The sequence below is a fragment of the Eptatretus burgeri genome, chromosome 5 (assembly GCF_056783735.1).
Source record: "Eptatretus burgeri isolate ZD-2024b chromosome 5, Ebu_testis_v1, whole genome shotgun sequence".
In the NCBI taxonomy this organism is placed as follows: Eukaryota; Metazoa; Chordata; class Myxini; order Myxiniformes; family Myxinidae; genus Eptatretus; species Eptatretus burgeri.
Window position 1 is genome coordinate 96,101,571 of NC_140965.1, and position 13,350 is coordinate 96,114,920.

Sequence of the window (13,350 nt, forward strand, 5' to 3'; positions counted from 1 at the left end):
CATTCGCAGTTTCACCATTTACTGCATGTGGAAACATTACTGGCTCAGTAAACCATGGTCATTGTTATCAGTTTCATAATCATCATCATCAAGAAAGGTAGATTGATTTTACACAGGACGACTTCCACAGTTTTGGTGCTGGCCCCACCAAATTTTCTGTGAACTTTTGTTTGGGGTCCCTGCATGTCATTCCCAGATTAACAACGGTGCCAGAGGAGCACAGGCCAGGGGCTCTTCATCTTGGGGGGGGGGGTAAGAAAGGTGGGTGGGGGGGGGGTAAGAGAAGTGGGTGGGGGGTGGGGAAGAGGTGGGTGGGGGGCCTCAAACTTTACCTTTATTCATCATTTATCAGCTAATTGTCATGCTGGAAGTATATTAATAAGCTTAAGCGAGTGATATTTCCTGGAAATCCCTTCGTATTTCAGCCATATGTGCACACGTGATAATTGGATGGTCTCTGAGCATGCAACGGATTCGGTAAATGTTATAATGAAGCATTTCCTCACCGTAGGTTGTAATTATTACTGTGACGCATGGAAAAGGTGGTGAAGGTCTGAAGGTCCATTCACAAAACAACTTCGCTCTCCCACTTCTCGCATCTTTCCCAATCTTGCGAGCGTTCCCTCGTTCCTCACCCCCCTCCCCTTCTCACCCCCATTTCAATTTTCACTGGTTCTCTCAATTCAGCCCGGTCTCTGGCTCTCAGTGATTCACTCACTGGCAGTGCATCACACCACGTCTGATGTGGGTATAGAAGATCACAATCATGGTGAACCAGCAGCCTTTATAATATAGAAAAGTGCTAAATGTGTGATAACCCAGCTAACACACCCACTTTGGCCAACGTTGGGCTACTGTCAGTCCCGACATTTGGCCGACGTGATTTTTTTCCAGCAGGCCAATGTTGGCCCAGCGTTGGCTGGTGGTCATCACTTTCACAAGCAATTGCAAACGTTGGCAAACAGACGTTTTTACAACCAATTGCTTTTTACTTTCATAACCGCTTTTAGAAACATATACATCATCTGGCTGTTATAAAATTTCTCAAAACATTTTTTTTGAGACTTTGGGCTTCCATCCATGCGTAGCACAGGTACCTCGCCAGTGAAATATAAGAAATGATGTATACATCTTGTTTCGTTTGTGAGGAGAGTGGCAATATTCAATTAAGGACTTCGGCAGATGTCATGTATCGTAGCATTTGATTTTAGGATCCTTACTACAATTCACGGACTGGCGTTTGTGCGTTTGTTTGTTTGTTTGTTCGTTTGTCGTCCTACTCATCCTGCAGTTTTGGGCTGATTATATCCAGAGTTGCTACCTTGGATCACCATGACCCTGATTGATGAATAGGGGTGTTGGGGAAGGGGGGGTGGGGGAAGGACACAAATTCTCTATGAAAATGTGTATCATATAGCACCACCTCCAGGTGGGGGAGGGTATTACAAGTCTCCACCATTTACAGTACAGTATTCCTGTCCACACGTTTTCCTGCACTGTGAGGTGTTTTGAATTATAAGCAGTAGGTATGTTTTTGCTTCATGCACATAACCCAGGTTATTTTTTTTCTGCCTCCACAGAGCTGTCAGTTACCTGTACACCACCCAAGTAAAGGTATGTGTCAGAAGAACGTGTTGCATGCTTGAGGGTGTGTACTCTGCTCGTATCTTAAAATGCAATGCATTGAGTGTTTCTTTAACGTAAGAAGCCAATGTAAAATGCTGCCCACCAGGGAGAGGAGGTTGTAATTTGAAAGACCGAGCAATTGGTGGAAAGTTCCAGTCGAGATTGGTGTAAAACCCCAGGGGCAAGATTGGTGGAAAGCCCCTGTGGCAGAGAGTGGAGGAAGGAAGCAGAAGAGAAAGAGGAGAGATGAAGCAAATGAAGATGGAGGTTGCTGTGTGTGTATGTATGTATATATATATATATATATATATATATATATATATATATATATATATATATATATATATATATATATATATATGCCTGGTGTTGGCGCAGTGGTTAGGGCAGTGGCTTGGGATCCAAAAGGTCCTGAGTTCTGGCCACGTTGGGCCACTGAATTAATACACCAGGGGGTTGACTCAGCCTGTCATCCTTCCGAGGTCGGCGAAATGAGTACCAGTGTACTGGGCCGGTGTATACCCCTGTTAAAATAGGTGTACCATATCCCTGTGTCGTAAGAGGCGACCAGGGTTGCGTCAGGAAGGGCATCCGGCGTAAAACATGGGCCAAATCACTATGTGGATCATACGGATGATCCGCTGTGGCGACCCCTAACGGGAGCAGCCGAAAGAAGAAGAAGAAGATATATATATATATATATATATATATATATATATATATATATATATATATATATATATATATATATATATATATATATGTTTAATTTTTTTTTTTAACATGATCTAAAGCTCATAGTGGTGCTACCACACACACACACACACACACACACACACACACACACACACACACACACACACACACACACACACACACACACACACACACACACACACACACACACACACACACACACCACAAGACTGTTAGACGAGACAAGCAAAGCCACTGAGCTTGGGGGTGGTGTGCACTCCCTTCCTGGGGTACTCTGGATACCAGCGGCGTAACAACAATGGTGCTTCTTTTCTCACCACACTCAGTGGGGTATTATATAAGGAGGAAATGCCTCCTCCCCATGGATGCCAACCTTTGGTGATTGTCTGTGTTCTTAACCTTTTCAATGCTGAACATCAAGCAAGAAAGCAGCACGTACGTACCATCTTTTAAGTCTTTTATTTGACTCAGCCAGGGTTTGAACCGCCAACTTCCCAGACTCTGAGTGGACACTTTAACCATTAACCAAAAGGAGCAACTCTGAACCCGAAATTAGACCAGACACGAGGATGGCATCAGTGTGGCACTTCCGTCTCTGAAGACCTTTTTGTTTAATTTATCCATCCTGACTGCAACCTCACCTCCGAACTTGGTGTGGCAGATGACACTTGTTGCTAACATATCCTGCAGCATTTCAAGTGATGGGATTCGACCTGTGCCTTTCTGCCTCAATATATATATATATATATATATATATATATATATATATATATATATATATATATATATATATATATATATATATATATATACATATATATATATATATACATATATATATATATATATATATATATATATATATATATATATATATATATACATATATATATATATATATATATATATATATATATATATATATATATATATACATCTTCTTTGTCCAAAAATAACACGCAAAAACCTTGCGAGGGAGTTAATTTTGTTTTTAAAAGTATTCACAGCAATTTCAACACTTGATAGCTTAGGCTATGTTTGACTGCAATCTACTCAGGGCAAGTTACTGACCATTCATGCATATTGAAGTTCCTCAATAATACTAAGAACAAACCCTAATTTAATAACGGTCACATTCATTGACCCCATGTTCATCACATAACAGATCGGTGAACTTTATGCAGCAAGAGCAGCGAACAGCACGAAGATTTGGAGTGTTTGTGAGTAAATTTAACAAGCATGGGTCTTTCTATAGTACAGTCCCATGGCAATGTAAATGCCAAAATGAAGGAATAAATTAATTTGGTTCCAATTGCATAGGAAGTGATGAAGGTTTTGCAGTGTTTGGTGGAAGGGGTGGGGGTAAAAGGGAGAGCATTGAGTCAGTGGCACTAATAATAATAATAATAATAAAAATAATAATAATAATAATAATAATAATAATAATAATAATAAAAAAGGAGAGCTATGAGAGGTGTAAGTACATACACAATGGTCTTGTTCAAGAACAGAAGATTTTCCCGGCTCGTACTCAAAGATGCTTCGCGGCTCGGCGCGATACTGTCTGGTTTCGGAGCGGTTCACGAACGGCTCTTGTTCACTCCTGCCAATCAAAGAACATCAGTCATTGCTGGAGGGTTATATTTCACATTGATTGGATCTTGCAACACTTTCATGGAATTTAACTGGCATTCCATGTCACTGCTTCAAATGTCATGAAAAGGTCACCAAAATTGAGAATCGCGGAACGTAAACCATTAAAGTGCAAGCAAATTGAGTAATGGACAAAGGTCTTCATTAATTAATGATGCCTTGGAAAAAAAAAAAAATCATATTTTAGCTAAAGTACAGTGTTTACCTTTGCTGCCTGGATCATGATAAAGTAAGAACACCCTGAGTACATGAGAACCATAGGGTTACCACTTCACTGAAAAGACAGACAAATAAATGGATGACTTAGAATGGCACTCGGTTGAGTGCATACCTCCATCAGGCTGAACAGTTCATGTTTTGTATCCCACTAGGCCAAATCTACATCTGGAACTGAACCAAAATCTAATTGGCTTGTTCTTATCACCAACTCAACTCATCCACCAAGATTCGTCCGAAGCCGTCCACAATGTTTTGAAATATCATCGTTTTTGGCCTTATCTCTCAACGGTGACAAATCATTTTTACAATTCTGGTATCTGGATTCAGATCCAGATCCAGATCTTCACCAAAATGAAATCAATTTGTCCTTGTCATACACCCAACCTGTCCACTAAGTTTCGTCGGAATCCGTCAATAACTTTTTGAGATATCCTGCTCACAGACAGACAGAGATGAGTACATAACCTCTGTCCACCTTCGGTGGTGGAGGTAATGAATTAATCTATTAATTAATTAACAAAGCATGTATCATATTATAAGATAATTTAAGTTCCCTTGAAAGGAATTTCAACATGATGGGTACCAAAGATACCCCAATAAAACTGGAACACTGGAGGCCTTTAGGCTCATCATGCCCAAGCAATAGTTACCAACCTACGCTTACTTGTGAGAGCTCTCTCCTTTTTAAATGCTAAGAATCAATCAAGGATATAGTATGGATCACTATTAAAGTCTTTGGTGTGACTCGACTGGAGGTTGGGTTCAAACCGACGAACTCCCAGACTCAGGGCGGACACTCTAACCATTATGCCACCAAGTCTGGCTGGTAGTGAAATTAAATCAGAATTCCTTTTCCTTCTTTTCCCTGTGATGGGGTTTCTGAACAAATTAACTCTGCATTTGTATTACCGTTCCATAATTAATCAGATCGACATCTGTGCTTGGCTTCACTAATGTTTTTATAATGCCTGTAAAATAACACCAAGTTCTCCTAATATATATATATATATATATATATATATATATATATATATATATATATATATATATATATATATATATATATATATATATATATATATATATTGGTTCACAAGTCAGGAAGTGACCACTATATTCGTTATGTGTGTGTGTTTTGAGATATCCTGCTATGGGTTTTGAGATATCCTCCGTGGGTTTTGATCCGATCCTGATAAAATTTGGGTGGGAGGTTTATATCATGATCTAGTTGTGTTTTCCTGAGAATGGGCATGCTGTGCCCATTATCGGCGGACCCAAGCCCAAAATACATGTGTTTTTATTTGGTAGCCAATTTCAAGTTACATCTTCTCAGAGGGGGTTTGTCGAATCTGGCAGGGGTTTTGGTGTTTGGTTAGCACAATGGCACCTGCATAGCCCCACGGAGCTCGATTTTTCATTTTCGTCCCAAGCTGAAGGTCACAGGGTCACAAACTTAGAAAATGTCAAAAAAATAAATAAATTGGGCATCGAGCTCCTCGGGTTTTCAACTGTTTTGAATGAAAGTTGGTATGCAAGTAGTGCTCTTCGAGTACTACAACTTTCATCATTTACGTTTTTCCCGATTCCCACCAGTTTACCCGTGGCGTCCCCTCGAAGGTCAAAAAATAAAAAAGGCGAACCGTGTACATTGCTCGTGAACCATCGCTGTCTCCAGACTTGTATAGTACAGTACTTGTTCTGCAGGAAATGCACGTCAAGGCTCCTCCATGGGGATTAACGAATTAAAAAAAAACAATAACGATACTGTACTCAATTTTAAAGCCAACTCCCTTACGCACCAGAGACATTATCGCATGATATCTCACCGATGATCAGCTGCTTGAAGGTTGACCGAAAAGGGAACAAAATACAATCAATACAAATAATAATAATTATATCAATAACAAAAACATCCAATCAGTAAGCGTGCCTGTTATCGATTACATTCGAGCCTGAAAGTAAATGCTGAGGTCCCACAATGCCTGGGTGTAGGACAAAATATCCAGTTTAGTCAATGTCATTTTCCCAGAGCATGATGGGTACTGAAGATGCCCCAAGGCTTTAAATGTCCAGCCTTTGTTGTTATTGTTTCTGTTTATCAAATAAGCCCAAAATATTATTTATAGTTATCATTCACTTGGGTTGGCTGAAGGATCCAAGTGAAATCACAGGAGGAAATGATAATGAAAATCAGTCCTCAAAGGGGTGGTTAAGCAGACAATGGTGTCCATCACGTTAGTCTGTTGTTTATAAAAACAAAAGTGGTGAAAAACATACAGCAGCAAAAATAACTCTGGCTGTACCACTGGAGAAAGATTTTCAGCAAATTGGATATGTTGTATGAAACCACAAATGTACCGGTTGTTCAAATCACGGAAATCTTCATCAGTGGAACCCATAAAAATGATTGTAACTGTCTTGCATTTCATCCAATTATGTCGTTGGAAACCTCTTTACCGTACCAATATTTTCAAGCATTAATCAAAAATAAACTAAGAAATGATAATTGAGATGGTCGAAGCTCTCATGTAACTATGAGCAATGTGTCTCGTACACTGATCGGTGGCAAATGTAATCGGGAGTTCGAGGAAGGATTTATCAGGATACGCAATTGTATTGATGCACTAAATGCAAAACACACCGTAAGATTGCTTTGTAATTCCACAGCTGGCTGAACATCCCAATCTCTGAAGTTCTCAGGAATTGCACCTGGCCTGGAGAGTAGTGGCATAACTAATGTAATTAAAACAGATTTAGCATTGGATACACGTGTGTTTGAACTATGGCTAGGGGGACAAGAAGGCCTATTCAGAAAATTTGTCAATATGTGTTGCTGGTTAGGTATAATGATGGATGAAATGAACAGGATGTTTATCAAGGTAATGGGAACAACAGTGGTAAGAAGAAGCATTAACCCTCTTATATGCACTGACAATAGGTTAATGCCCGAAACGTCAGCTTCTCCTTGCTTCGTATGGTGGTTCACATCCGTGAAGCAATGTCCTGTTTATTTAATGAATTGTTAAGAAAATCCATGGGTCCTTCTCACAATTTTTCATGACACAGCGTATATTTTCAACAAGTTGGATCACCCGATCAAGTGACTACTTCTTACACTCGGTGTAGCCCCATGAAGACTGTAGACCCTTTGCATTTTAATTTCCATTCTGTATAGGAAATATAAGTATATACAGTATAATTGGGACATATATTCTTGTTTCTTCCTAATTATTAAAATGATAATAAAAATTATATCAATTCACTTCCAAGGAACGTAAACACAGGAGGCCACTAAGCCCATGACGCCCATTAAGCTTGTGCAATGGTTGCCAAATGCTAGTTGTTTGTCCATGCTCTATCCTTTTTAAAAGCTTCATGTCAAGCAAGGAAACAGCACTGACTTTGGCATGACTCGGCAGGTGTTTGAACTGCAGACTACCCAGACTCAGAGTGGACACTAACCATTACGCCATCGACTGGATATATACTCATAATTGTAAAATTAAAAACTCTGTCATTGAGATGATCATGTGTGTCTTGCATCGGCAGCCCTATCCACCTGTCAGCACAAAGAGGATCCTCATAATCGTCATAGAAACATGATGAATGTCACCCTACATTAGTAGTGGACAGGGAAAGGGTTGACATAAACAAACCTTTGATTGGACTGGACTTTGATAAGCTTTGATAAGCAATGTAATGAATACCACTATAAATATTGATGTTGTTGTTTCATACGCAGCCTATCGCTGCTGGTTGCATCATTTTCTGAAAGCGTAGCTGTGGTGCTGATGCAGTGCCCCTGTTACCAGGAAGCTGGTACTCATTTTGATGACCTTGGAAGGATTACAGGCTGACAACCCACTTGGTGTTATTTCAATAGAAAAAGGGGCTCAAACTCAAGACCCTAAAATCTTAAGATCAGAAGCCAGCCACCTTTACCGTTAAGCCAACACCAAGCTACCACTATAAATTAAGACCTGTGATTCGCCCAATTCGTCCAAATATACTGTGGCTGCTTGATTGTCACTATCATTTAATAAAACTGAAATGCAATAAAATATATGAAAACTGGCCCATAACACTGACAAGCAAACAAGCCAGCAACCATGTATGTATATTTATTATCTCACTTGAGCCATCATGATTGTATTTGAAAATAGTTTGTGAAATAGTGGAACTTCTTTCTTCCAACACCGGCATTAATCAAAATCAGAAAAAGTGTTCCGAGAGAGTGAAGAAATGCATTAAATTCCGTGTGGTTTCATCCGTATATTGTAACAGTTATATTCAAATGCAATATGGATAGTGAGGAATGACACATGAGAGAAGGGAGGAAAGAGAGTAGAGAGAAAAAGAATGGAGAGGTGAATAGATGTCGATCCATTATATTTAGGGCAGAATAACAGAAATCGCACACACAGAAAACACACACCTGCCAAGATGAGAGGGAGGGAGCGGCCTGATGGAACTCAACCAGGTACACAGAGCAACGAGTGTACGACTAGCTGAGTATGTGAAATACTCAACAGGATTCAATTTGCAAACAAACATGAACACAACAATCCTGAAAAAGTATCACTAATTCACCTTGCAAAAAAATCTCAAAAATAGAAGCGACTGCACAGGAAAATGAAACAGCAACAAATACAGCCTCAACAATTGCAAAAAGACAAAATAAATATATAAAAATACATATCAACAAATATACACCAAAAACTGGGAGAACGACAAAAGAGCAGGAAAGTACAAAAAAAAAATTGGACCGAGTTTGGATAGACAAAGAAGGCTCATTGGAATGGCTAAGAAGAGGTAAGCTCGACTGGGACAGGGAATGGATAATAATAAATGCCCAAGAACTAGGGCACCACACCAATGGATTTTAAAAGATGGCGGGACTGAGCCAGACGGACAAGTGCAGGTTCTATAAGACAGAAACAAAAAGTACAAGTCACCGACTTTTGGGATACAAAAAAATGCTTATCAGAACAACTTTACACACAATGGCACAACAAAGTAAGCAATTCATTTGTATATCCGTAAAAATTTCAACATCCCAGTTCCATCAAACTCATGGAAACACAAACCAAGGGCAATCATTGAAAATGAGTATGTCATGCTCACGTCCGACCTAATGATCCCATCGAGCATGAACATAGAAAACAAAGCCTTGAGACCGAGCATCGTTCTCAAGAACAAAAAGGAAAAGACAGCATTGCTGATTGAGATATCAATACCCAGCGGTTTTGGTTTAAATAACGCAGAAATCAAGAAATGACCAAATACCAGGACCTCAAAAATGAGATTAAGAGATGTTGGAAGCTGAAGAGCATCAAAATTGCACCGGTGATACTCTTAGCAGCAGGGATAGTAAAGAAGAACCTCACTGAGATTTTTCAAACCATCTGCAGGAATATTACCACAAACAAACTACAATCGGAGGCAGGCCGGGGCTCAGTGACGATCCTGAAAAGAGCTCTCAGAACAAAACTCTGAGAACAACAAAGTTGAACAGCTTGGTCCATGAACTGTGATCCCTTACCGAAGCAGAGGTGGATACTTTGAGTCCTGGAAGGACTTTGTTCCATCAACTCAAACCCACCAATGGAGATAACAACCAACGACACACACACACACACACACACACACACACACACACACACACACACACACACACACACACACACACACACACACACACACACACACACACACACACACACACACACCTCTCATGCAATATCTCTGAGGCATGCTGAACACAAAAGCATACAAACATATGCGGGGCCGTTTATAAGTTTTTGTTACAAAATACCTAAAATCATGTAAGAAACACAAACTTTGTTTTCCATCCGTAAGTACTTTTAATTAAGAAATATATATATATATATATATATATATATATTTAAATATATATCTATATATATATAAATAAATATATCTATATATATATATATTAAATATATATATCTATATATATATATAAATAAATATATCTATATATATATATATATATTTAAAATCGATATATATATATATTAATATATATATATATATATATATGTATATATATTGTTGTGGTTGACCAAATTCGCAAACCACCATTCAGGTCCCTTAGGTGAGATATCTCGGTAAGTATATGTGTAGTTAGGCCCAAACCCGTGGTCTAGAGGGAATAAATGTCATTTATGCGTGCTGCGACTCTTCAGGATAGCCGTTTTTCTTTTACTATCTTTATTTTGGACCAGCCACCATCTTTACCACCACCAACCACGTCTCAACAGTCATCACAACATCAACCACCCACCACAACGCCGCTTCACCACAACAGCCACGACCTTTACCGTCACACCTCGCAACCGTCGCATCGCCACCGTTCTTGCGCCGCTTGTGGGTACCGGTATTGGACTCGTGCAGGGCGCGCGCCGAACAGCGTGTACAAAACCACGGACTTTCCGCAGAAAAACGGATCAAAAACGACTCACGCCCACTTTTGTTCCGTCCAATCGGTGAGCGAGGGGCGATTTGGCCCCGCCTCCAGGGCGTTGGAGGGCGGTCGCTATATGCAAATTCATGGATCAAAAAGCATTCACGCCCACTTTTTCTCGGGCCAATGGGGAGCGAGGTGAAAGGTCGAAGGCAGGGGGTCAAAGGCGAAGCCACGGGGCTTATATAAGCGACCGCGTTCGTCAGTCGAGGCGAGTGGAAGTTGAGAGGAGTTCAGTTCGCAGGAGGAAGAGTGCAGTTGGGAGTTCGCGGAGTCGGAGTGAAGAGGACGGAGCTGTGGAGAGGCGGCGGCGGCGAAGGCAGACGAGGGGGTGCTCGCGTCGGTGCCGGGAGCTGCACACCAGAGAGGCCAGCAACGCGACCGAGGTGGTGGAGGAGACGCTCGCCGCGGGACCCGAGACAGGGTTAAATCCTCCTTTCCCCGAGCATCAGCAACCCCCCTCCTGTTTCCCCCCGCGCTGAGATAGTGCGACAAAGGGGGCCCCCTTCCCACCCCCTGCCGGACACTGTCCGCGAGGCCCGCGGAGTTGAGGCACCACCGCCGCTCCGCGTCTCATCATCAGACGGGTAGGCCCGACCCGGTCTCGGCCCCAGGCCCGCCTCATCCTTGAGGGTGTTCTTTTTCTTGGTTTTGGATGTGTGTTGTCGGCGCCGTCTGTGAAGTAAAATTGTATAAGTGTTGCTGTGTGCTCGCGTAGTCGGTATTAGATCTGCATTGTCGCATTTGCTTTTTGTCTTCTTCTTTTCTGTGTGCTTTTGGTGGAATTGAATATGTGTGCTTTCCGTTCATCGCGAATAAATGTGCTTTATGTTGAACTGTTTTCCCGCTTCGCTTCGTCATTTCTTTCATTGAATCCTCATCTTGCTTCACGTAAAGGGTTGGTAGTGGGCTGAATACGCCCGATAATTAATCGAACCGTCGAGGCCGACGATAACACCGCTCGGTTATCCCGATAGTACGGAACGGGTCGCTTAAGTGGCCCGTGTCCGAAGTCGACCTGCGGCGAGGTGCGATCGCCCGGTCTACCCTCCGTGTGGGTACTTAGGTAGGTCGAATTTGGCGAGCAACCCGATCCCACGCGGGGGCCGATTGGCTCGATCGCGGTGAGACCGAAAGGTCCACCCTTGACTGGTTCCCGGCGTTAGTCCGAGAGGGTCACGACTGGATTGTCCGTCCGGTGGGCGACGTGCCGCGATTCGAGTTACGTGGCCGTCAGCACGCCGGCGGGCGCGAATCCGTAATATATATATATATATATATATATATATATATATATATATATATATATATATATATATATATATATATATATATATATATATATATATATATATATATATATATATATATATATATATATACATACCAATGGATTTGATTTGATGATGGGAAGGATATTTTAATATATATATATATATATATATATATATATATATATATATATATATATATATATATATATATATATATATATATACATATATATATATATATCCCAATGGAATTGATTTGATGATGGGAAGGATATATATATATATATATATATATATATATATATATATATATATATATATATATATATATATATATATATATATATATATATATATATACATACATACATATACACACACATACTTTCTAATTATATGTGCTTATATTTTTAGAAATCAAAAAATTAACGTTTCTTGGAATATTACGAGTCACTTGTCCTGAGACCTTTTGAAAGTCTCAAAGTAATCATCAAAATGAGGGGAATTTCAAACAGATGGATTTGAAGACTAAAAACTTTATACCGATGATAAAAAGTTCTGAGACAAGCAAATAATATATTTTTTGTCGTGAATGCAATCACAGGAAAAACCAACACAACTCACAGAGAGCATAAGAAGTAATAAACGAGGTGACACACTTGCCAATTATAGGCACTGAGGAGTAACCCCTCATCCAACATGGGGCTCAAAACAAATATATAATTTTCTCACTTCCTCGTACAGCTGCCATTTGTGCTTCTATTAATTTATTCCGTCTTGTATTATGAGTCCTATATGCGTGTTGTGCTTGCAGGAGATCAAATGGAAAGGGGATAGAATGAGGAGGTTGGAAGGAGGATACAAGATATTGATTGCACACAGGAGATGTGACAGGAGGAGTAATGATGTGGGAATAATAGTGTCGGAAGAAATCAGCAAGCAGGTGGTCAGAGTGGAAAGATGAGAGGGACAGATAGTTATCTTATGGCATGGTTGGCAATACAGAGGCAAATGTCAGTATATGGGCATTAGACGGGAATGACTGATTCGGAAAAGCAGGAGTTCAGGATTGCTCTGGCAAGGATGATGGGAATGGTTGAGCTCTCGGTGATGACATTAATTGCAGGGTACTTCAGCGCCCATGTAGAATTAACAGAACCGGGTGAAGAGGAATGCATTGGAAAATTTGGTTGGGGAACAAGGAATAGAGAGGGTTGAGAGCTGGTGGAGCTGATGGCAAGGAATGGATGGCCACAGCTGGTTCGTTCTTTCAGAAGCGGGACAGCCACAAAATTACTTATCGGAGTGGACAACATAGAACAGAACTAGATTTGTTGGTGGTGAAGAAGCGATAGTTGTGGGGGATGAAGGATT

At 40.5% G+C, this 13,350-nt stretch overlaps 1 protein-coding gene across 18 annotated transcripts in view; it reads right to left on the reverse strand.

Moving 5' to 3' along the window:
• The window catches only part of LOC147027002 (sorbin and SH3 domain-containing protein 1-like), a 419,639-nt gene that overhangs the window by 150,675 nt on the left and 255,614 nt on the right, over positions 1–13,350 (reverse strand). For all 18 annotated transcript variants that reach the window (XM_085882987.1, XM_085882986.1, XM_085883002.1 and 15 more), the window contains one exon: positions 3,832–3,946. In XM_085882987.1, coding sequence (XP_085739113.1) covers positions 3,832–3,946 — 115 coding nt within the window. The remainder of the gene's footprint in view (positions 1–3,831; positions 3,947–13,350) is intronic.